General features: G+C 37.9%; 1 protein-coding gene across 2 annotated transcripts in view; it reads right to left on the reverse strand.

Moving 5' to 3' along the window:
• Positions 1-1,891: 1,891 nt before the first annotated feature.
• LOC134536971 (leucine-rich repeat flightless-interacting protein 2) overlaps positions 1,892-24,230 on the reverse strand; it is a 111,319-nt gene continuing 88,980 nt past the window's right edge. For both annotated transcript variants that reach the window (XM_063377087.1, XM_063377086.1), the window contains 5 exons: positions 22,064-22,217; positions 19,819-19,983; positions 15,294-15,373; positions 14,153-14,257; positions 1,892-9,654 (listed from right to left, as the gene is read on the reverse strand). In XM_063377087.1, coding sequence (XP_063233157.1) covers positions 9,544-9,654; positions 14,153-14,257; positions 15,294-15,373; positions 19,819-19,983; positions 22,064-22,217 — 615 coding nt within the window. In that variant the 3' untranslated portion in view covers positions 1,892-9,543. The remainder of the gene's footprint in view (positions 9,655-14,152; positions 14,258-15,293; positions 15,374-19,818; positions 19,984-22,063; positions 22,218-24,230) is intronic.

Consider the following 24,230-nt stretch of genomic DNA (forward strand, 5'->3'; position numbering starts at 1 on the left):
TTTCAAAAATAAAAGAGGCACTCACTTAAATTGTCTGATAAATAGATCTAATGAAGTGATATAAATCATAGGTGAATGTCTCAGTTCATTATTTATGACAAGAGCCATTACTTTAGAGAAAAAAATATATATGCTGTATTTTGACAATATAATTCTTACTATAATAGACATATATCACATGTTCAAGGATTACTATAAAGAAAAGTCTAACAAACCTTTGCAGATTAAGTATAAAATTTAACTGCTTCCAGCCTGCGGCCAGGCCAGCAAAGTAAAATCCCTCCAACTTCGACTGTCAATCCACCGTTCCTCCCCTCTCTCTCATAAATAAAACTTACTATGAATACTTTAAAACCCATTTACCCTAAATCCCTTTGGTGTACGTAAACCAAAGAGACGTTCGTAATTTATCTCAAGAATGCAAGAACAAAATGAAAAGATAATCTTATGATTGGTGTCGCCTAGCTTAAAAACTTCACAAAAAGGAAATTTTAAAAGTGAATAGAGTTACGTAACAGCTACATAGATAAATGCACAGAAGAACCAACATTTATAGTAATAGAATATGACTATGCTCAAACCTATCCCATTGCAAAGTAAAATGTAAACAATAAACAATTTCATAGACTGTTTTAGCTGTACTGCTTAACTACTTGTTTTTATGATTGTTACAGTTTTACCAAGTGTAAAGGGAAGAAAAATCCAGACACTGTAGTGCCGTTTCTGTATGGTTGCCTGAAGCAACTGGTTGAAACATTTCCTCCTGCGTCGACAATAGTTTTCCTCTCAGATGCAACTGGACAGGAAAATTACAATGACTAAATTTTGTGCTTGATCAGCCAAATTACGTTATGTATTTTGCAACTATTGGCTGTAAGAGGACACATCTTTTCACAGTTCAACAGAAATTTGGTATTGATCAAGGGAGGACAAAATCTAAAAAAGAGAAGTAATTGGGAGTGCAAAGCCTTTATCTTGAGGCAATGACAACATGCCGGATGAAAACATTGCCATTGGAGGTTACAATGGACAAAGTAATGCTGAAGGCATTGAAAAAATTTTTCACAGTTTGTTAATACCAAGCCTATTTCAAAACACAAAATATCCTTGAATATAATTAAATATATGATCATAAATTATCAGAGCAATGGTGCATTTCTATGCTCTTGGACCAACACGGAAATCTTCAATGTGTTCCGTACGTGAAAACTGACATATAAGATTTGAACAATGTTAACGTACAGCAAAGAAGAGGCTGTAAGAATTTTTTTTTTGTTTTCTTAAGTGAGGAAGACAAAGAATTCACTATTAAAATAAGCCAAAGCTAATATTTTCCAAATCTATGCTAGGCTTGAAGAACATTTTTGTTGAGCAATGTCTAGAGCCAGAGGTCAATAAGAGAAACTAAGCAAATGTGAAATCATTTTTTTTTGTTTACTGATCTATACTTGCAGTACAAGAAAACATTTGATAAGAAAACCAAACTAATAATAAAACTTTGTATGAGATAATAAAACAAACTTTGTTGTATTTCAATAACTCAAATTAGTTCTGCATAAAAAGAGCTCATTACACAAAACATATCTGATATCTTATGATGAACACAGGAACTTGCAGGGCATTTATTATTTTTAATATTTTACAATACGCATTTATGGATTTTTTTGGTTACTATTATCATTATTAAAGGTAACATTTAGTTAATACTTTTCTCAAAACAACAGAATTGTGCATGAGCCTTTTTAATGTAGACAGCACCTCAATTGACTCTTCGATCAAATTTCCACTTCCCAGGCTAGACTGTCATCAGTCTGCTGATAAACTATTTAAAATAATTGGATGTATGGTAAAAAACTGAGGATGGTTTCACTCTCTAGAATAAGAACACAGCTAGTCACAATTAATTTATTACAAGTAGATAATAGTTACTACCTGAAAGCAATATTATCAACATAAAAATTTATAACATTCTCTAGGAACAATCATGAATTCCATTAAAGAAAATAATAAGTGAAAAATTGTGGAATAATAACTTTATAATTCTTTGTTCTCTCACTCACAATAATACAAAACTGCTGAAGTAATGTTATGTGCATAACTTGAAGAAACACACAGACATGCAATACTTCCAAAACTCGAAAATCATATTTACATAAACAAGTTACAAATACTAAAACATGATCACAGACTCAATAACACATCAACAAAATTACAAAAAAAAAGTTAGTAAAATATTTTTTTCCCCCATTCTATCAGCATACATCCTTCACATAACCAAACCAAATTACACATAGCATAAGTACACACTGAACTTTGGTACATTATTTACAAATATGTATATACGTAAAGGAGGATAAAGCAGTATCGCACATCAACATCCTACTTTCCAGAATATAAAACACTGCCAGAAAAAAAAGCTACCTCGCAACGATTCACATTTGTAAAAACATTCACTAGCAATTCATTTCATTGGAGCTTACCTTTTTGGACAGCATTACAGCAGGCTCATGTACAGAGCTTTTAACGTCTGAATACAATAAACACCACACAGCAACAGTCAACAATTTTAAGTTTTTCATAGTTGGTGGTGGGTACAACTTTCATTACTGGATACAATAAAAAACTGTCTATCATGAAGAGCAGCATGTAATTTGCATGTTGCACACTATTTGCACTGAAACTATGAAAGTCTACAAATTTCTAGAGTTTCAACCAATGCACGTAGCAGTGACCAAAAAAAGTGGCAGGTGTAGCAACAGGCTCTATTAGTCATCACATGGTTATTTTTAAAGGGTAGAAATAAACAGTTTTTGCAATGAAAATGTAGCTAACAAATATTCCTTTCGCAAATATTTTATCTTTTTTTCTTCATGGCTTGATGCAGAACGGTAACATGTGCAGTGTATCAGTCTTGCAGTCTTTCTGGGCTCGAATGAGAGAGAGAATAGTTTTGTCGTACAGCTTACCACCATGTTATTCAATAATTTCTACTACGTACAAAAATTGCATAAAAACATTTGGCCATTTTTTTTTACTGCCTTCAAAACAGACAGTAAACATGCATCACTTACATTTACCCATACAATTTAGAAAAATTCTACTTAACACTTTTGTTTCTTATAATCAGTTTTCAATTTGTATTCTACACAGTTTCACAATTCATGGTTTGAATACCAAATTACAATATGCGTGAAAAATGTCTACTTTAAGTCACAAATAAACATCTCAGTCACTTGTGTGCTGAGAAAAACATAGAACATATTTAAGTTTAACCATTAAGAACTTCTGACCTAATCTTGGTAAGATTCTGTTATTTTGCACTGGTATAATAGTGTAGTAGGTAATACAATTCTAATAGAACTTTGGAAAATTAACATACTCTTATAAATTAAAGTTAATTGGCATGAGAACCTGGTTAATGTTCACAAAATTAAACCAACAGAAGCTATAACTGCTATAAGGAAATCTTAGTTATTTTCTGCAGATATTCTATTTAAACTTTTTTTCATTTCACAATAGATTTTTAAATACAGTATTTGTAAAATGAAAAAAAAAAGCCTTGAAAAAATTGGTGCTACATAACTAAAAGAAATAAATGACAGCTGTTAACAGGAAAAAATTTTAAGTCCATTGCTAAACTAGCACTTGATATATATTTTACACTTTTTTAAACTTTTTTTTATTATTAAAAAGTATACATGAAAAATTCAGAATACACAGTTACCAAAAGGTAAACAGAAAAAGCTAGTGAATGGATTAAGACTTTGAACCACTGGAAGATAAAAGTTTTAACTTGATTAATACTTTTTCTTTTTACAATTCATAAGTTACCTATTGTCTACAAAATAAATTCAGTTTGCATTTTTTATGTGATGAGATTAAAGCAGTAATTACCAAATCACAGAATGCCTGTGTGTGTGTGAGTGAGTTTGAAGCTGATAAAGATCAGTTTTCAAGTTCAACTTCAGGGTTAAAAGGCCCATTAAGGGAAAACAACCTGTGATAGTTTAGAATAACAATGCAACAAAACAAAAATTGACATCCGTGAATTACACATGATTGTTGGTACACTCTGTGTGGGCTTAGCTTCATTTCCATTCATCCTCCAGGTAACAACTTGATGCTGAAGTTAGCAAACAAATAAGGAAGTCATTGTAAAATAAACCCAAGTGTAACTGTAGCTCTGACGAAAGTACATATAAAATAAAAAGAATCCAATAAATATTATGGCTTGATAAGCATTTGGAAAAGGTTGAAGAAAATATTTAAGGTTAATTAAATATCATATATTGATGTCGAAATAACACAACATTTCCATTCTCGTCGAAAATTTATTGAAAACATTTGATTAGTTTAGTCGTCCTAAGCCTGGATTGTCATTATTCACTTAACTAAAGAAGAAAAGTGAATCGCATGTACGGTCTCTCAAGCGCAATTTCTATCACCGCCATTAACGCAGTCCACTATTAGCATACTGATGGCCAGTTGCGCCATTCTGATTTTGACCCACAATCCAATCATCTTAGCCCAAGAATGATCTTTCAATTGTTCCCAACAACGTTGCACCAACACACACTATCATTACTCGAGTGAATTGAAGCTCGTACATTTTAAAAATTTGGCAACAGGCAGCAGCGATGTCCAAGAAATATTAGGCGTGTTTCTATTGGTGGGATGAAATTATATGAAGTCATTGTAATCTACTGCGACATGAGAGAGCAAATACTCTATTCGGTTACCCCAAGATCGCAGCTCATGCGGCCATTGTCTCACATCTATAGATTTTTAATAACTGAAAACATGTACTGTATTAAAAGTTATTACAAAATGAATAAGTCTGAAATATGAGTAGGTTAAAAAAATTAAATTAATAAGAAAAGTAATTTTGATGAAATAATATGACCTAAACCAACAACAATAGGCTTTTCAAAGACTTAAAATATAGGTACATACTTCTCATGAAAAGTAATTCTAAATCTAGAAAAAGCTGCTTTTTTCATAAATATATTTGATTGAAATTTTTGTAAATAATTTCTAATATCTATGCCTGACTAAAGTTGGTTTATCTCAATGTTCCCCAATCTTCGCTCCGCGCCCAGAACACAGTGGTCGAACCACAACCAAACAAGCTTACGAAACAAGATCACGCTAATGGCGCAACTGGCCGTGAGACATGCAGATATCATCATTAGTCTGCATCCAACATTAAGACTCATGCCAGGTGATGTTAAGATATGAGAAAAATCACTTGCAATAATTCTCTGTAAGGTTGATTTTAAAAATAAAATTTTCAACTCGTCTTGATATGGAACAGGTGTGAGACAGGACTGGCTAAATGCAACACAAACTGTGTTCAGTAGATGACAGGAATGACTGATGGACGTTGATTCACGAATGTTCAGTTTAGATGCAACACAGTCGTCTGAATGAGACTAAACACGACAAACCTCCCCCAAGGTATCACTTGCCTACGTGGCTCCTCTATACAGCCATCTCGAAATACATTTTCCATGGAATTTCATCCAGCTGTTGCAATTTTCCTTTTGAGAAAAATCATTATGTTGTTTTTCAAACTAAAAAAAATAAATAAAATAAAGCTTATTTTTGGTGTTCTTGTAAGTTGTTCGATGTATTTAAGACGTCGCAAGTGGCTATCAACCAAAAAGTATAAAAATGTTGTTAATAGAAAGTTTGCTTCTGGAAAAGAAACTTGATCAAGTGAAGGAATATTTGCAATCGACCCTGATCGTCTACAGCAAAGAAATGACAAGTGATGAGACATGGGCAATATGGCACTTCTCAAACTGTTTTTGCAAAAAATTACATGTATACAATACCTTTTTTTTTACTTTAATTAAGTATATTTCTTAAGAAAAATTTACAATAACCATACACCTGTCTAAATTTGAGACTATCTTAATGTAAATTGTTAACTGTCGGGTTACACGGGAAAAAAAAAATGAAAACAAGCTACTATATAGTATAAGTAGGGCCTAGAAAATTTCGGTGTTTCCAGTATGCAAAAAGCGGTACTTTCAAATTAGAAAAGCGGTGGTTTAAAGTCGGTATTTTCGTTATGCAATGAAAATTTTACCGGTATTTTAAATGTTGACAAAATTGTGCAGTTATTGAATATAATAGTTTACATATTTAATAAACAATCCATGTATACTAGGAATAGACTAATATGCATAATAACAGCCAATTAAATCTAAAACAGTTACACAAAACAGACACATTGCAATAGATGTTTGCAACTACAAATTTTCTTTTTTTTTTCGGCTGCCGATGCCACGTGCTTAGCCGAATTTAGGTGTTTGTCAATTTTTTGGGTTTAATGATACTTTAACCACGTGAGTATAAGTGATCTGCAAATACGTAGAATCCCGCTGATGCGACACCTCACGGTTCCCGGAAAAACTGACTTATAAACGGAATGGCCGCAATAGAGAATTCGGACCAATTCCTCCTCCCCCCCCCCCCCCAAATATATCCAAATACATAAAAAATCGCCTTTGTTCGCATAGATTTCATATTCAAATAGTTTATGGAGTAAAAAAGACAACTTTTTTAAATTCATTTTACACCTCGGACTCGCATACCCTGATCAATGGGTTCCGATAAATACTCGCACTAAGTGAATTCGCGTCACGCGAGTTCGGCTATGCTAGCCGGCTGGTGGTTATTTTTGTTCAAAACGTGGCGAAGGAACTTGTGTGGATCAGGTAGAAAACATTCGGCTATAAACGAAAGATATAAGAACAATGCTATACTGAAATTCTGTGACATGTTTTTGGAGTAGATAATCACAGCGACAGACCGACAGGATGCCCGCCCGCCCTGCCGTCAGCGATGTTTATTTTGACAGCTCAAGCAATTATCTTGTCCACGTCCCTTCACAGCGTAAAAAAAAATGATAAAAACACGTTGGAATGCAGATGGAAAAGTAACTATGCAGTAAAATAAATATATTTACGGCCCTGCTAAATTTTTCTATTCAATAAAATTCGAGGTATTAGTGATTTTTCAGCAGAAACTGCTGTGTGACTAATAAACAAATTGTTTCATAATAACTTAAACTTATAAAGTATTTATTAACGGCGAAGGACAGTTGTATAAGCCCATAAAAATATTTATTTTACCGAGAATGGACTATACAACCTGGCTTTTTCGCACGCGGTGTGGGAGTGGAGGAGGATGCTGACAGTTTCTCACGCAGAAGGTTGAAATAAGGAAGGGAATGTGTTGAAATGTTAGATGGAAAAGGGGAAGGGGGGTGTTTTTACATGGTTTGTGACTCTGGGAGGGATGAGCCTTGAAGAATTAGCAGGGGATGGGAGAGGTAAGCGTCACGTCACGTCACGTCATGTATGACGTCAAGCCGCCGCTACTGCAAGCCTGGCCGGACGAGTTTCTTAGTTTCTTACGCTCTCGCAGAAGCTACCTCAGCGGCTTTTCGTGCGGGCGGGTAAGATAACATCTAACATGACAGCTGAGACGGCTTTTCGTGCTTGCGGGTAAGATAACATCTAACATGACAGCTGAGACGGCTTTTTGTGCGTGCGGGTAAGATAACATCTAACATGACAGCTGAGAGCTTTTCGTGCGATAGTGGAAGCGCCGAGCTCGGCTAGACACTGCCGCGTGGACAGTCTAGAGGGGTGGTATCTATTTTTAGCTGTCTTTTGTATGCCTGCCTGCTTACAGTACAGCTCTCGCCAAGATAAACGTGAACACATAGTGCCCAACAAAGTGTAACAGACTTGTTTTTCAGCCGATTTTACTCAAATTTTCGACTTTCTCTGCTCAAATTTTTCATGGTTTCTCAAAAAACGGTCGTATAAACGGAATGGACGCATCAGAGGGGCGTCGCATCGGCGGGATTCTACCGTAATGGTACTTTTCGGGCATATATTCGCAGTGTAATATAGAAATGTTGTGGTTTTCGCGAATGTACTTACTTTTCGCGATTTCATGCGAAATTCGCGCGAATTTTCGCAAAATTCGCGATCGCGAAAAATTCCAGGCCCTAAGTATAAGTGATAAAAATTAAATTGATCATGATCAATTAATCAGAGGTGTACAAGTATATATCTTTTAAACAGACTGAACATAGATTTTAATTATATAAATGTAAATCATAATTGCTGTAGTAACAATGAAAGAACAGTATATAATTATCTGCTATTTCCACTAAACTAATAAAAACTTTGAAAAATGTGTTAATAACAGGAACCAAAATTAATTGTGTGGATGCAATGTGCAAAACAGGTAATAGAGCAAACTAGCATGCTGAATTTCAGGGGCATTATTTTGCATATAAGTACATACAGAATAAATACTGGCATCTTAAATTGTAGTCAATGCCCATGCAATCTTTTAAGCTTTTAAAATTCACTTTTCTACTTAACTGCATTTATGGACGAATCATGAAGTACAGAGCAAACTAATAATTTTTTTTAATTGTGCATGATTCGAGAATCTATAGACTACTTGAGAATTCACGTGCTCCTAAGTCAGTCGTATTTTCACGTAGCCCAGGATCAATCTCTGAAATAATTTTTCAATGTTGCAGCAACATACACACCCACATTTACTTAATTTCTGAAGTGAAAACCAAACTAATCAGTCTAATTAAAAAAAAACTACAGAATGGATTCTGTGTAACATATATGACAAAATGTAATGTGATGTCATAAATTTGGGCAGATAAATTACAATAGCGTACAAAAAGGCAAGGTCGAGATTAAAAATTATTTACAGAACGGGCCACGTTTATTCAACAGAAATATTATGACTGAATTAACATCACACAGAAGATTTATATGAAACCTAAAACCTCATTTACATATCAAACATTTTAAACAAAGAATAAATTAAATATATTTACTTTTATACAAAAAATAATGCATCAAGAACTTTTATATAATAGTTGTCAAAACGTTTAGCTGATCTAACATAATTTCCTTGAATATATCACGAAGCATATCCCTACTTCGCCACTTGCCTATAATAACTAACAGTATGGCACATAATTGGGTATTTGAAATAACCCAACTATAATCAACCCAACCATAATTTAAAACAATTGAATATCATATATTTTAGTACTTGATATCTGAAGCTTAAGTTTGTACACCAACAGACTTCTTTCACATGACGTGAGATAGAGAACACAAAAATCAAAACAAACCTTAACTGAGCTGCAATAGCTTATAACTGATTCCTGTAGACATAGCTGCTTCACAAAATGATGCCCAAAGAAGCGAAGGAAAGGATATGCTTAGTTTTCCACCATTATCTTTGACAATTACAAAGATAGTTTCTGTAAAGAACACGTGAGAGAAAGCAAAAATTATTTCTGCAGCTATTTGATTCACCACAACACAACTTGATCCAAATCGTATTTAATGGGTTAGAATAACCGGAAAAAATCACTGCAAGTAAAAACGAAAGCTCATGAAAAAATGTTGTAAGGCAATAGATAATACAAAATTAAAATAGTATTTACAAAAGTAATTAAAAACACTTTGAATCCTAACATCAGAGTTCTTTGAGGAGAGCAGACTTGGCATTCTTTAGTTTGTCCAATCTTCTCTGGAGGTGGCTGTTCGACACCTCCAGTTCCTCAACTCTCGACTGCGACTCTCGAAGCTGCGACAGGCAACAACCACTGCAACCTCTCTCACCCTCCACAAAAAAACACACACAATTATAGCAAAATATGAAAATTGCTTTCAAGAAAATCATAAATGCCTGCAAGAGGGATCAAAAGTAAAAATAAAACTTAAGTACGCCCAAAAATTACCCAACTAAAATTGTTAATATTTAAAACAATATTCCAAAAAATTAAAATAATTACAAGCATCAACATAAATAAACATTAAACTTTAAATCAAATAAACCATATAATAGAAAGAAAGCTTCGCCTAAAAAGGTATTAAAAAAATACCATACTTGCTTGAAAACAACTTTGTGAAATTCAATATTACATGGTAATGTATGAGAGAGAAATGTTTTACATAAATTATTTTTGTTTAAGTTAGAAAATTTTAACATTCAGTTTTCTCTATTTAACAGGTGGCAGATAAGTTGCATTAAAAAAGAATAAAAAAGATAACAAAAATATATGAATAGGTGATAACAACAAGGTGATAATATACGTACATCGTATCATTATCACCCATTCACATAGTTTTGTTAATGTGTGTATGTATGTACGTACACATACACACAATCATATATTATTACTGTTTTAATAGAAAACACAGACATTGAAAATTAATAATAAAACCCAAAAACAGGCAATTAAGTATAACAGACCAAAACAATGTTAATATTATTTCTGGTGATCACTGCACACAGTTTGGTTAACACACAAACAGTAAAAACAAAAACACCATCAAAATCAACTCCACACCCATCACCTGATAAAATTATTTCTTTCAAATTACGTTCCAAAGTTGACGACATAGTGATGACACAGGAAAACATTACCAGTGAAACATTGCCAGAGAACAATTAGTAGTTTAGGGTAAGCCAGATGCAGTGAGGAACGGAATTGGTAACGGTAAGAACAGATATTGATGTTCAATGTATAAAAAAATACCTGTTCTTTAAGATGTTTCCAAATCATTATTTACAGAGTTTATATTTATTTGATGATTGTTATTGAAGTTCTATTGAACTGAAATTTTTTTTGTGTGTTGTCTGTATATTACATGAATTCCTGATTTAACTTTATTTGGGGAGAAGTTTATTCAAATATTGCTTACCTAATCTACAACGGGCCAAAAATGCTTTCTGATTGGCATGTTATCAAAGGCATCAGCGTTTCAAATTAATTTAATGCCTAAGTTAAGATCTTCAGTTTGGCATAAAGACAAACCAATGCACACTCTAGAAACTGAGAACTGGGTTACTGCAAATTGCAAGGATGATGCACCATAGAGACGGGCATGTAACATACTCAAACACCGCTCACCATTTCCAAATGGTATACTGACACACAATACTCTAGAGAGTCATAACTTATCGTAAGCTAACAGGCCGAGCGACATATATTGCGCGTTTATCTGCGATACAAAACGGCGCCGTGCGGTCTACACGTCAAGACAGTGTGTAAATCAAGACACTTGCCCCACATGAAGGTTGCATTGCACTGTGCAACAGGGACATCAACAGAAACTAAAGGCCCGGGGGGAAAATTATTTGTCAGGGACAACTTCCCATAATCTAATGTAAAACTTTACAAACTCGACAATTTAAAAAAAATCTCTTAAGACTGTAAAGGTAACAATGCATAACTAAACATATTTGTAAGGATTCCAATGAAATCTAGTAGCAAGACGCGTAATTTTCATCCTACTAACACATTTAATCAAAAAAAATCTCCTACACTCAACTGGGCTCATGCCACAGTTAAGGGTCGTTGGGACAGTAAGCAGGACGTGCATCGACGCATTCGACACCTCCGCGTGTCGACATAAAAACACACAAAGGCAATCTCTTAATGTACTATAAGTAATGCAGAACACATTAATACAAACTTCGATACACGAACAGAACAGTTGCCAGAGTCTGTTAACACAAGTATAAAACACTTCAATCCCTCCACAAGTACGTGGTTTGTCACTCCACAGCCTGTCGTGTGCGCTTGGGAGTGAGCCACGCCGCAATCACACGGTTAAGGAGGAGGGGGGGGAAGGGCGGGTGAAGGCATGCAAGGGGGAAGAGCCAAGCATCAGAAGACGAGGCAAGCCTGACCATTATCGACGCGTCGACTTTAGCTGGTCGAACTGGTGTGCCAAGGCGTTCTTAGCCGCCTCAGCTTGGCTGAGACGCTGCGCCAGCTCTTTCACCTGACCAGAGGCACACGCGTGAGACCGTCACACTCGGCAACACTTCCCCACCCGTGCACGTTCAGGATTGTGCGAATAAACCTGCGTCAACCTCCCTAGTCCTCGTACATCTCGCTGTACAATAGAACCTTGTTCATTCGGATATCTGGATAACTCGGAATGGTTTAGATGAACAAATAAGAACTAAGCTTTGCACAATGATCAGAATGAGTTAAAATGGTAAAAGTAATCATTTCAGAGAAAAAAAAAATTCTTTTTGGACAACAATTACACGCATAGTAAATGCTTTACAGTAAGTGTGTGTGTTCTTTTTTTTGCAAGACTGTAAGACATGATGAGTGAGATAACAAAGCGATACAAGTCACAAGTGACATATGTTTCAAATGTGTTATGTTGAAGGACGCACTCTGCAGTTATGCTGTCTAGCGATGACTTTAACCAAAAACTTTTGGGTACCTCTAATCGGCATGCATATACATACATCTATAAAATAATGACTGCACTTTTTTTTGTCACTATTTGATAATGACGACTAGTAAAATGTGAGGATGTAAATGATTTGGAAGTTTTTCTTAAACCTGTATACATGTTTGCCAATATGGCCACGTTTTAACTGAATATATATGACTATTCTAAATTAAGATTTTGTTGAATTAATGCTATGTTGAACTGACCATTTTTATACACACATTTTTTTTATAAATAAATTTTCAAAGATAAAATATATATATATATATATATTGTTTTATAAAGAACCTTATTCGCACAACCCTTGTATCTAACAACTTGAATGCTGCAAACTATTTTAATATTAGTATCACTACGTTATAGATAACTTAATGCATGATAGAATCTTAAAGAAGTAAGTTATATCAAATGCAAAGAAAAGATTGTGAAATATGTTGAATAGATTTTGCAAGATCAGAAAAAAGTTAGCTTGTTGGCATGAAATACCATAACTAGGTAATGAAGAGATAGTTTAGTTGCAAATTCACATCAATAATTTACACAGAAATGCAAAACAATTAATATTGCATAAATTTCAATAAAGTTAGATAGTAGTTTTTAAGCCTTGTTATGGGGCGAAGTGCATTCCCTTCCCACAACCTATCATAAGTGGACAGGCTGCCTGATGTAAAGGCCGCCCGCGATACGGCAGCGAAAAGAACTATTCCGCCGTACAAAAAACCCTCCAGTGACAGGAAATGACATCATAGGAAGTCGGCCATCTTAGCTGGCCGGTCGCAAAACCATTCCAGAATTTGCGAGGTGTGGAGAACTCGAGTATATAACGGGGTTGCCCGAGAGGCATAGAATTAGCTTGCCTCCGAAGAGAAGCCCAGAGTCTCTCTCGTGATGGCATAACGCCGCCCTGACCCTCCGACCATCAAGAACCTCACACTGTCCATGATCACCACCACAAGATATGTACTTGGTATGTCCGCCAGAAACTAACTCCATTCTAGACTTACTGCATCACAACTGGTATCTTCCTCATCCCGGGGCTTTTCATTAATCCAAATAGATTTCTTTCATCCTCGCAGCTTACCTCGGGGGCTTGAAGGGCTTAGTTAAATAAATAGTAATCTGCTAGCCGAGTTCAGTCAACGCCTATCATGAATTGATTCTGGAAATCACATAAACCAGTCATGCAATTAGGTGTTTTTACAGTTATACCATTTTGTTTGATTAAGTATGAGAGAAGAATGTGGCACAGTAGTGCATATTAAATCATAATACCAAAAATCTTGTGTTCTTTCTGTGTTCGCCCATACGTGTAAGAGTTACTTTAATGCCGGAGTGTGGGATGCCAATAAGAGCTCACTTCCTTAATATGTTGCAGCGTGCCCGATGCTGGGACAGAAAGGTGCAACTGCGCTACGGGGGGTACGGGACACTCCCACACAAGCAACAACATGTACAGAGGGCAGAGTGTCTTCCGGTACTGTATCCCTTTAACACGGCCTGGGTCCACATTATTAAAACTGCAATAAGTAAACTCTAATTGTTGATGTGCACCAAGTTGCTATGCAGGTACCATTTAGTAGACCTTAAGTTCTTAAATAAAATCTGAAGAAGTGCTTCAAAATGTACACATATTTTTATCGTTGGCTCCTAGATTTTGTGCCTGGCTCCTAAACATCCAGATTTGTTTTCGTAGGAGCCTGGATAACGGTATCTGGAGATCGCAGTAGACTGACTGTGACCGCAGTGAAACCCAAGGACCACCAAGTGAGCAACGGTCGCCTTCCCAATCGCAAGAAGCGCTCTCTTGTCTCAAGACAACTCACCTCGCGCTGCAACTTCCTCTTCTCCACTTTCAGCTCGTCCTCCACCTTCTCCGCCGACTCAGACGCGGACTTGTAGCGGATCACTTGGCTCTCCAGGCGTGCCACCTGCGAGCCCACCACACTAGTGCCAACCCCTCCGCCAGCGCACTAACTTCCTGGCCATCATGACTCGCGACACTGTGAACAACCGGCTCAAAGTACGACCGGCTGTCCCATTCATGTGAAATAAGTTGTTACGGGCATTCGAGCATACAACCTGCCAATTACAAGCAATAAAGATACCAGAGCATTATGCATGTAAACAAAGCATAGAGAGTAATGATTTATAATTAAAATACTGACATTTTCATTACTATTGCCTACTGATGCTACGTTATGGTTGCATCAAATTTTGAAGTTGTTACACACAAACAAAAACCCCTTATCAGTGATCTACAAATTATAATAATTATCATTATAATAAAAAAATAACAAAGATAAAATAATCATAAATATTTGCTTCAGTGTTGGGCTAGTTTGTGATGAGACTACTCGACTGTATGTGTTAAAAGAAACAAAAGCAAATAAACTGTGTGCACAGTACAACCTCTTTATAACAAAAACCCCCGTATCACCAACTGTTCGCCAAGTCCCAGTCAATACTGTATTTAACACAAGACATTTTCACCTCCATTTAACAAAACACTTTTCTTTCAGATGTAAACTTCTTTATAACAAAGGGACATAAATATAAATTCACTAAATTTTTTCTTAATATATAAAATATTAATAATTTTTTTGCTATTTTTATGTTAATAACTTAAAAATTTTCTGTTCTAAAAATGTAGTAAAAAATAACAATTTTGAAACATTCTCATTTTAAAAACAAATTCCTTTGTGCACAGCCTACTGTCGTAGGTGGATTTCAAAGTACCCTTGCAGAACCTACGTAATTTTTAAGGACTGTGAATGCACTTTGTAATAATGAAGAGTTCTGTATCAACAACAGGGTTTTTATTAATTATGTTTCACTGTAGACGTTTTACTGAACCACACACTTTTTTTATTTTATTTCAAAAAATAAGATCCGGGAATGTTTTGTAAGGTACATGTAAGGACCTATTGAAACACAAGAGCAGCGTGGACGTTGATTAGCACTCACGGTGGCCTGCAGCGTAGACACGTCCTGCTCTGCCTTCTGCAGCTTGAACTTGTACTCCCCCAGCAGCTTGTTGGCTTCCCCTGCAACGACGGACACACGACACACTGACACTGGTACTGCCATGGGCGTCGAAACCGGGGGGGGGGGGGGGGGACGCGTCGCAACTGGAGGGGGGGGGGGAGACACGTCCCCCCCCCCCCCCCCCCCCAATAATAAAAGTCTTCAATTTCGTCCCCTCCAATAATATGTTTAGTTTCATAGTTATATTATTAATATGATTTCTGTGATACAACCCATATGTAGCGGATGGTGCATTTAGTCCAACCGTGGTAATGTGAGCACTGTGTTTTTACAAATTTGTTCTCTGAAAATATTTTTTATAAAAAATAAATTATATATTGCAACCAACTATAATTAGAATATTTAGGAAAGAAAAATGCCTAAAAACCACCTTTTTGCATCTTCAAACCCCAAATATTCCCGGGGGAGGACCCCCGGACCCCCCGCTTTTTTCCCAGGGGATGGATATTCCTCAACAACTAAATCAATTGCAGTCCCCCTCAAAAAATATATCCATGCGACGCCCATGGGTACTGCAGTGGCCTATTGCGCTGACGTGTCACCGCTCCTCTAACATCCATCTAAATTAGTAAAGACGAGAGTTTGTCTAGAGACATGACGCTTGGTACGTAGATCCTTCAAAATAGGTCGGTTCGTACCTCGAAGCAAATTTTTTTTAAAATCAAATTTGGTAGATTTTTAATTAAAACTTTTAGTAATTTTCCATCAAATTTTAACAACTGTAACCAGTTCTAATCTAAACCAATTATGGTTGTAACATCGTCATGTACACCTTGATTTCAAGAGTAAAATGAAGTTTGTACCAAATTTTTTAACTTAATTACTCAATTTTTAGTGACTTTTGAAACCAGTTGGTTTTTGTATTTTGTTCGTAAGTTGTTAGTCACTACCGAACCCACAACAACCCACGTGTGTAAAACCTGTTTGTGCAAAATTGGAAATTAAACACGCAGAGAACTAAAACAGTATCTGCACACATTATACCCAGTCCAACCAGCCCTGTACCCATAGACGGTAATGCAGGGAAAGGAAATGGGGGGGGGTGAGGGAGGGGGTTGGGGCATCAAGTTGTAGCATTGCAAAATGGGTCATAAGAATATTAAGAAAAAATTTGAGGTGAAGGATATTTTTTTTTGTTGATATAGAAAACAGTTCAGATATGTTAAGAATTGTTATTAATTACTTTGGTTAAATTTCATGGAAAGCCTTAAAATACTTATTTCCTTGAGATACTTAATTATTAATTTGAGGGTTAACTCTAGTTCATAATAATTAATGTTGACATTTGATAATTAATGTTAGTAATTAAAGCAGTATAGATTATAATTTTACAGGACATCATGTTTAAACAAAAGTTTTTATATGAATTTCAACTTTGTTTACTAAATTTTTAACATTGTATTTGAATTTTTTGGGTAATTTTATATTCTATTGGATATTGCTAGTGTAATATTTTGAGAATAGTCCGGAAGGTACAGAAGGAAGAGCGGACAGGCGCGACACTCTGGCGCCAGAAAGCTATTTTTCACTTTGTAAATGCGTGTTTGGGATTTACGCGTCACGTTGTACGCACAGCTGTAGCGACCGTCTGGAAGGGTCTCTGGAGGCTACCACTAGCCAGCCAATCAGGGCGAGTCCTGGCGTGGTGTGATGCGCTCGGCCGAAATTCCTTATTTGGGCATGTTGATGAATGCTGTACGGTGATTGGTCAGTTGGCCCACAGGGTTGCCTCCCTTGTTTTCACCTTTACAAGGGAAGGTAATCTCGTCGACCAAGTCACTTGTTGCTCGATCGTCGCCGAACTCGGTCGCGTCGTCGGCAAGTCACGAAACAAATGAAAAATTATTAAGGGACAATTTAACGCCTAGGGGCTGGGGCCACGCCGTAGTTTTTTAACCTAATTTCATTTTTTTTTCGGACTATGTATTAGAAATTTAGGCCCTAGGCGTCGGCATCGGCCCGACTCGTGTGATTTCGGTCCGCGATCAACGGTACCTTGAGTTAGGTAATTAACCAAGGGACATTACTAAGTTTTTTTTTTTTTTTTTTTTCTTTGGCGAGTGACAAGACTCCTCGACCATCAACGGCAATATGTATGGTGCTGTGGTATGTATTTGGACCTCATCCTATCAAAATTCAAAGATATCGTTAAAATTCGTATAAGAAAAGACAAAAACTGTACAAGTAACGAAGTTTTTCTAATTAAATTCATTTGTAAAATTGTGTATTGAAGCCATGTAACGATGAGAAAAAACATTTTTTTAAAGAAATAAACAAAGATAATTTAATAAACTCTTTTATTTCCAAATAAAGCAGAACCTCAGGAACATTGTTTGTTTTGTATTGTTACGTTTCTATGTGTGGTTAGCCGGGCAAAAACATACAACGTAACAAAGTTAGAGGGGAGCAGGATGGGCCGACAAAATTATGCCCGTTACTTTTGTTGATGTTACTGGTGGGGGAGTTGCTAATCACAATTTCTGCCTCGAGCGAAGGAAACCCCAGATCTGACAATGCCCGTAGCCTTGCTGTCCTGTCACTTGGTGTTACCACCCTTCCCCTCTCGCTCTCACTTTCGACTCGACTGACTTGTGAATCTGCACAGAGCCTTCCGACAACGCAGACTGGAAGTTTCGATCTCAACGCGAGATGCAATAGCAATCACGGCCACCAAATGCAAGACAGAACGGAGGCAGGAACTGCAGGAACTAATAATATTTTAGTTATTTGGTAAGGCAAAAGTGAATGCTAGTAAGTAAAATACTAATCACAATGCTAAAAATTTATGTGTGTACGGCCTTTTTTTTTATGACAATATTTCTGTTTATCAGAAGCTGAAGAGGCACGAGAAGATTACTGTTCAAGATCCAGAAATGATGATAAAAATTAAACAAACTTGGTTAGAAAAATAATAAATGCATAAATAAATACATCACGTCACTGAAAATCACTGATGGCAACAAAATGTAAACAATCAATAATGGAAACGGAAACCGAACAGACCAAAGACTGAACGATATGTGCAGAAGATGGAAACCATTGAGTCGCTAATATTTTTTAAGTCTATGGCTGTGAGTAAAAGCAGTTGGCCATATCTTGGGCAGAAAAAAAAGAAAACAAATGCACATCAAACTTTGCAATACGTTTCCCATGTAAATAGACAACAAAATAAAGCCGTCGAATGCTTGACTCATTAAAATTATGCCAAGACAACGACAGTAAGTAAATATTTTGACGCATAAACTAAATATTTGGTAAATGCGCACGATATTGACGAAGAAAACCGGTAAAATGCTTTCGTTGTAACGAAAATCTATTTAGTAAATTTGAAATATTTTACCCTTGTATGTGTACAGTCATTGGAGGGTAATTTCAAATCATTCGTTAAAGTGAAATCTTCGTTAATGTGAAGTTCGTCATATCGGTATTTTACTGTATTAGCTTCAGGGCCGAGGGTGGGAGAGAGGCAGGGTACGAGATCGCTCTTCAGGACATGCGAGGTGACCAGCGAGAAGCGGGAAGCGGGGAGCGGGGAGCAGGAAGCGAGAGAAGCGGGGAGCAGGGAGCGGGGAGCAGGAAGCGGGGAGCGGGAAGCGGGAAGCGGGGAGTGGGAAGCGGGGAGCGGGGAGCGGGGAGCGGGAAGCGGGGAGCGGGAAGCGGGGAGCGGGGAGCGGGAAGCGGGGAGCGGGAAGCGGGAAGCGGGAAGCAAGAGAAGCGGGGAGCAGGAAGCGGGGAGCGAGGAGCGGGGAGCAGGAAGCAAGAGAAGCGGGGAGCGGGGAGCGAGGAGCGGGGAGCAGGAAGCAAGAGAAGCGGGGAGCGGGGAGCGGGGAGCGGGGAGCGGGGAGCGGGAAGCGGGAAGCGGGGAGCGGGAAGCGGGGAAAGGGGAGCGGAGAGCGGGAAGCGGGGAGCGGGGAGCGGGGAGCGGGAAGCGGGAAGCGGGAAGCGGGGAGCGGGAAGCGGGAAGCAAGAGAAGCGGGGAGCGGGAAGCGGGAAGCGAGAAACGGGGAGCGGGAAGCGGGGAGCGGGGAGCGGGGAGCGGGAAGCGGGGAGCGGGAAGCGGGAAGCAAGAGAAGCGGGGAGCAGGAAGCGGGGAGCGAGGAGCGGGGAGCAGGAAGCAAGAGAAGCGGGGAGCGGGGAGCGAGGAGCAGGAAGCAAGAGAAGCAGGGAGCGGGGAGCGAGGAGCGGGGAGCAGGAAGCAAGAGAAGCGGGGAGCGGGGAGCGGGGAGCGGGAAGCGGGGAGCGGGGAGCGGGAAGCGGGGAAAGGGGAGCGGGGAGCGGGGAAAGGGGAGCGGGGAGCGGGGAGCGGGGAGCGGGGAGCGGGAAGCGGGGAGCGGGAAGCGGGGAGCGGGAAGCGGGGAAAGGGGAGCGGGGAGCGGGAAGCGGGGAGCGGGGAGCGGGGAACGGGGAGCGAGAAGCGGGGAGCGAGAAGCGGGAAGCCACTCACGCTGCACGTCCTCCAGGTCGGCGTCGGGCCCGTTGGGCGTGGCGCCCGGCGCGCCGCGAGCGTGCGCCTGCAGGCGGCTGCACTGCTCCTCCAGCTCCAGCTTCAGGTGGCGCACCTGGTCCTGCAGCTCGTTGCGCTCCTCCGCGAATCTGCGCAGCCGCACGTCTGCAAGCAAGCCCCGCCCTTCCTCACCGCCCGCGCCGCCAATCCCCACCGAGAGGTAGCTCGGCTTCTTGGTTTGTAGCCGCGTCCTCGGCGAATAACTCACCGACGTTTCGGTCGCCATCATCAGGGAGCATTTACCTCTGCTAGGTGGGATGCCAGTAGCGGGGTTATCGTAGTTCTTCTCGGATGTTATCGACAACTACACGTAAAAGCATGAAATTCATACAGTTCTCAAACCCCATAAACAAGATCGAGGGGGTCTCTTGACATCGGTGAGAGACGAAACCCCTGCCGTAAACCTAGCCGGTGTGTACAAGATTCCATGTTCCTGTGGCGAGGTATGTACAGGACAAACTGGCAGACGAATAATCACGAGGGTTAAAGAACACATCAGTGACTACAAACATGAAAACCTCAAAACACAGCTCCGCAGCCAACATCAGACAAATCGCTCCTGATTGGCAGAACAGCCCCAGCCGACCAGAAGAAAGCTGATGGGCCCACAGCAGCAGCCAATCAAGAAGCAACCTTCCCCTCAGGCGAGAGTATATAAAGGCAGGAGAACTGGTAAGGACCTCGGTAGGTAAACTGCTCCCTGATGATGGCTACTGCAATGTCGACCGAAACGTCGGTGAATTATTCGCCAAGGATGCGGCTACAACCCGGAAGCCAAGCTACTTCAGACAATGGCCGTCAAAGCCTGCGAACATTATTACCGAAACTAAGAGCTCAAAAACAGGCCAACCTGTCCATTCATGACCTCAAAGCAAGACTACATATTTCTTTAAACACACACAACAGCAAATAACACATTGATTCAAGTGACATATTTAGTATTACATGCTTTAACATTTAGTGATATTTTTTACAAAAATTATTTTTAAAAAATAGATGTACATCGGAACCAGAAAATTAAAGAGTAAAAAAGTACCACCACTACAATGCATCATGTTATTTTATTTCCTTAAAGTTATTTGTTTTGAATTTGAATAGCTGTAAATGGTACTTTTATGAAAAATTATTCATAGAAATTTTAATGGGTTATAATTTATATTTTAATGTACACAAACCAATGTAATAAAAATTTTGTGAAACAATGCAAATACTATTTTTCTTTTCAGTTATCCTACATACACTTCTGTCACCAGCAAGAAATTCATTAACATACATAGGCCACTGTCAATTTATTTAAAAATATGACTAATAAAATGTATGTAGTTCAAATTACCTATTGAATGAAAAATTGCTACTTAGGCATATAGTAATTAAATTTGTATATGACTTATTTTTACCTTTTTTATTCACAAAACAAGTTATCATACTTGGTTTTAATTAAGCAAAATAAAAAATTTTTAATGACTGAATCAAAAAATATTTGTAACAAAAAATCTAAATTTATTTGCAAATAAAAATGGGTCTATGTAGATGATGTATTGCGATGAAATGTTAGAATATAAAGAGGTATACTACAGATAACCAAGACATGCAGTAAGATACAGATTTTTTTATTTAGCTTTCATTGAAACAAAATCTTTCTTAAGAATTTTTTTTACTCTTCAATTTTCTACTTATGTTAATTATTTTTTTTCCTTTATATAAACTACTAACAATTTTTTTTTTTCCTTTTTAGCTCCTTATTACTAGAGACCGGAAAAATTCGCGAATTCATTTCGCCATAGGTTAAAATACAAATCGTATTACCTCAGTGCTGCCTCTGCTATTGGCTCACAACTCACCTGGATGACTCTGGGCCAATGAGAAACACCCAACCAAAGCTTTATCGAATCACAGGCTGCTACGCTGGAAGGTCTCACAAGACAGCAGCCAATCAGTGTGTGGCATTTGACCGAGTGTACGTAGAACTATGGAGTTCATCCTGCAGGTCATTGAACACGCTATTTTTTCCGGTCCCTACTTATTACTTGCTTTTTATACATTCTTTACTAAAACTATTGCCATCTACACTATTAATAACCTATTGCTATCCACACCATTAACCTAAACAACCCAGGCAAAGACCAACAAGGCCGGAACCCTGCGTGAAGGTTGTCTCCACGTAAAGTCATGAGGTAAGACTTGCCCAAAGAGCCCTCGCCCACAGACTGCAGGAGCTCCGCCGACTCTATGGTGACCAGCGCTCTCTTGCGAGGCTTCTTTGGCGTGTTGGAGTCCGGTTCATCGGAGCCGTCGTCGTCGCTGGACGCGTCGTCCCCCACTATCGTCAGTCCCTTCTCCTGCGCCAAAATCATTCACAACAGACTGCTAGCCAGATGCCAGAAAATGCAAGAAAATACTTCACATGCCTGGCAGTTTTATACTTTTCAGGCCCGCTTGCAATAGCAATGTCCCAAATTGTGTCGGATGGACACTGATTGTTGGATGGTGTGGAAATTGGTCCGAATCTCCCTGGTCCTAATACTTTGGTTAACTTTAATTTTTTGTCTTAATGTGTCCTTTGCTTAAAAAAAAGACATGATAATTGCTGTTAAGGTTCTCGTATCAAAAATGTGCTCTTGAACAGAAATATTCTCCTGTCTCTTTAGCTTCTGAGAAACAGAAATATTATCACAAAAAAAAAAAACATACGGCCGTTATTATTAGCACTCAAAACTTAGCTGCGTAATCCTTTAAAGTGCATGAAAATAATAAACAAAATCCGTGGAAAAATGTAAAAAAAAAAACAGCTGTAGCGCTGTATATTTATAGATTTAGACAAGTCAATTGTAGACAAGACAGTTTTTCTGTGAGACACATGTGATATTCACATTAGAATAAGGACACGGACAGCAAACTGGTTCACACTGTTGTAGACAGACTTTTAACCATATGGATAAGAAAAATTGAATGTCTCAGGCAGTGGACAGTACATCTATTCAACCCCTCCTCCCAACATTCTCATGCAACTGCTTCACAGATTTACAACGCGCAAAGATTATCATTTGCCATGACAAACATCTGAACAATATATTCATACTGGTCATAAACATTTCAAATCTTATAAAAAATTATTCAAAAACCTTTTGAACATTTTTATAATTTAAAAAAAAAAAAACTTGTGTTCCCACATTACTTACAGCACCAATCCCCATTCTTCTTTTATATAAAACTGCTAAAACTTCAGCATTAATTTGATTCAGATTAAAAGAACACAAAAAAAATTGGGAAACAAAACCAAAGAAAAAATAAAAATAAAAACTTCTCAAATCAAAGAGTTATGAAATATATCAACCTTTTGAGGTTCACCTTCACTTAACTTGCAATATTAATATACAACAGTGTTCTTCCAATTAAATATTAGGGATGTGCGAAAGTGACTTTATCCACACGAAATGAAAGTGAAAGAAAATTTATCAAGTTTCGCGAAAGTGAAACGAAAATGAATTTTTCTATGAGATAAATATATTCTTAACGAAAGTTAAGCGAAATTTTTTAATTAACAAAGAAAAAAAGTGCCCAAAATTTGCTCTTCAGTAATAAATTCTATTACATAAATCATTTTGGTACCTTTTGATGTATATATAAATATTTCTATTTAAAAAATCAACATCCGCCGTGGACCACACAACACAGCCCCATGTCACTCGTAAATTTCAAGAATCAATCCAGATCTTTCAGCGCACAGACTATTTCCTTTACAGTCGTAATGTCGCAGTCTATGATAATATATTTATCACGTGCATGGTACTGATGAAAAAATACGTGAATACTGCGGAACGGCCGCCTTCTTGCACCACTGTCACACATGGCTAGCTCAGGAAGCTGTAGACCAGGCAAGGGACATGGTCAAAACAAAACATAACAAATGGTTGCTGCCAAGTGGTCATTACATGCAGTGACTTGTTGACCTTTTTGTCTAATTGGCTGTATATTATGAGGATTTTATATGCCAGTCAGAGTATGTAAAATTTAAATAAAGCAGACGACAATGTTTTTGTTTGGCTGTGCGCGAATAAAAGTAGGTACGTTCTTTGTTTATGTGTATACGGTAAATACTAAATAGTGTACTAACAGTTCTGGAATGTATGTTTTACGAATATAGTACCTACACTACTGTTTGAAAGCAAATGAATCAGGTAATTTTTCAAATATTGCATGGTTTTGTTTTGATACCTAGGCCTACTGTAATCACGGTTGAATTTTGTTTACTTTATCTGCCATGTTTGTTCAAATTATGATTTTACCGTATTTTCATTAACGTGAGTTTTTTTCATCACCACGTAAATTAATCTTAATGGAAATCTTTTTTC

The sequence above is a fragment of the Bacillus rossius genome, chromosome 11 (assembly GCF_032445375.1).
Source record: "Bacillus rossius redtenbacheri isolate Brsri chromosome 11, Brsri_v3, whole genome shotgun sequence".
NCBI classification, from domain to species: Eukaryota; Metazoa; Arthropoda; class Insecta; order Phasmatodea; family Bacillidae; genus Bacillus; species Bacillus rossius.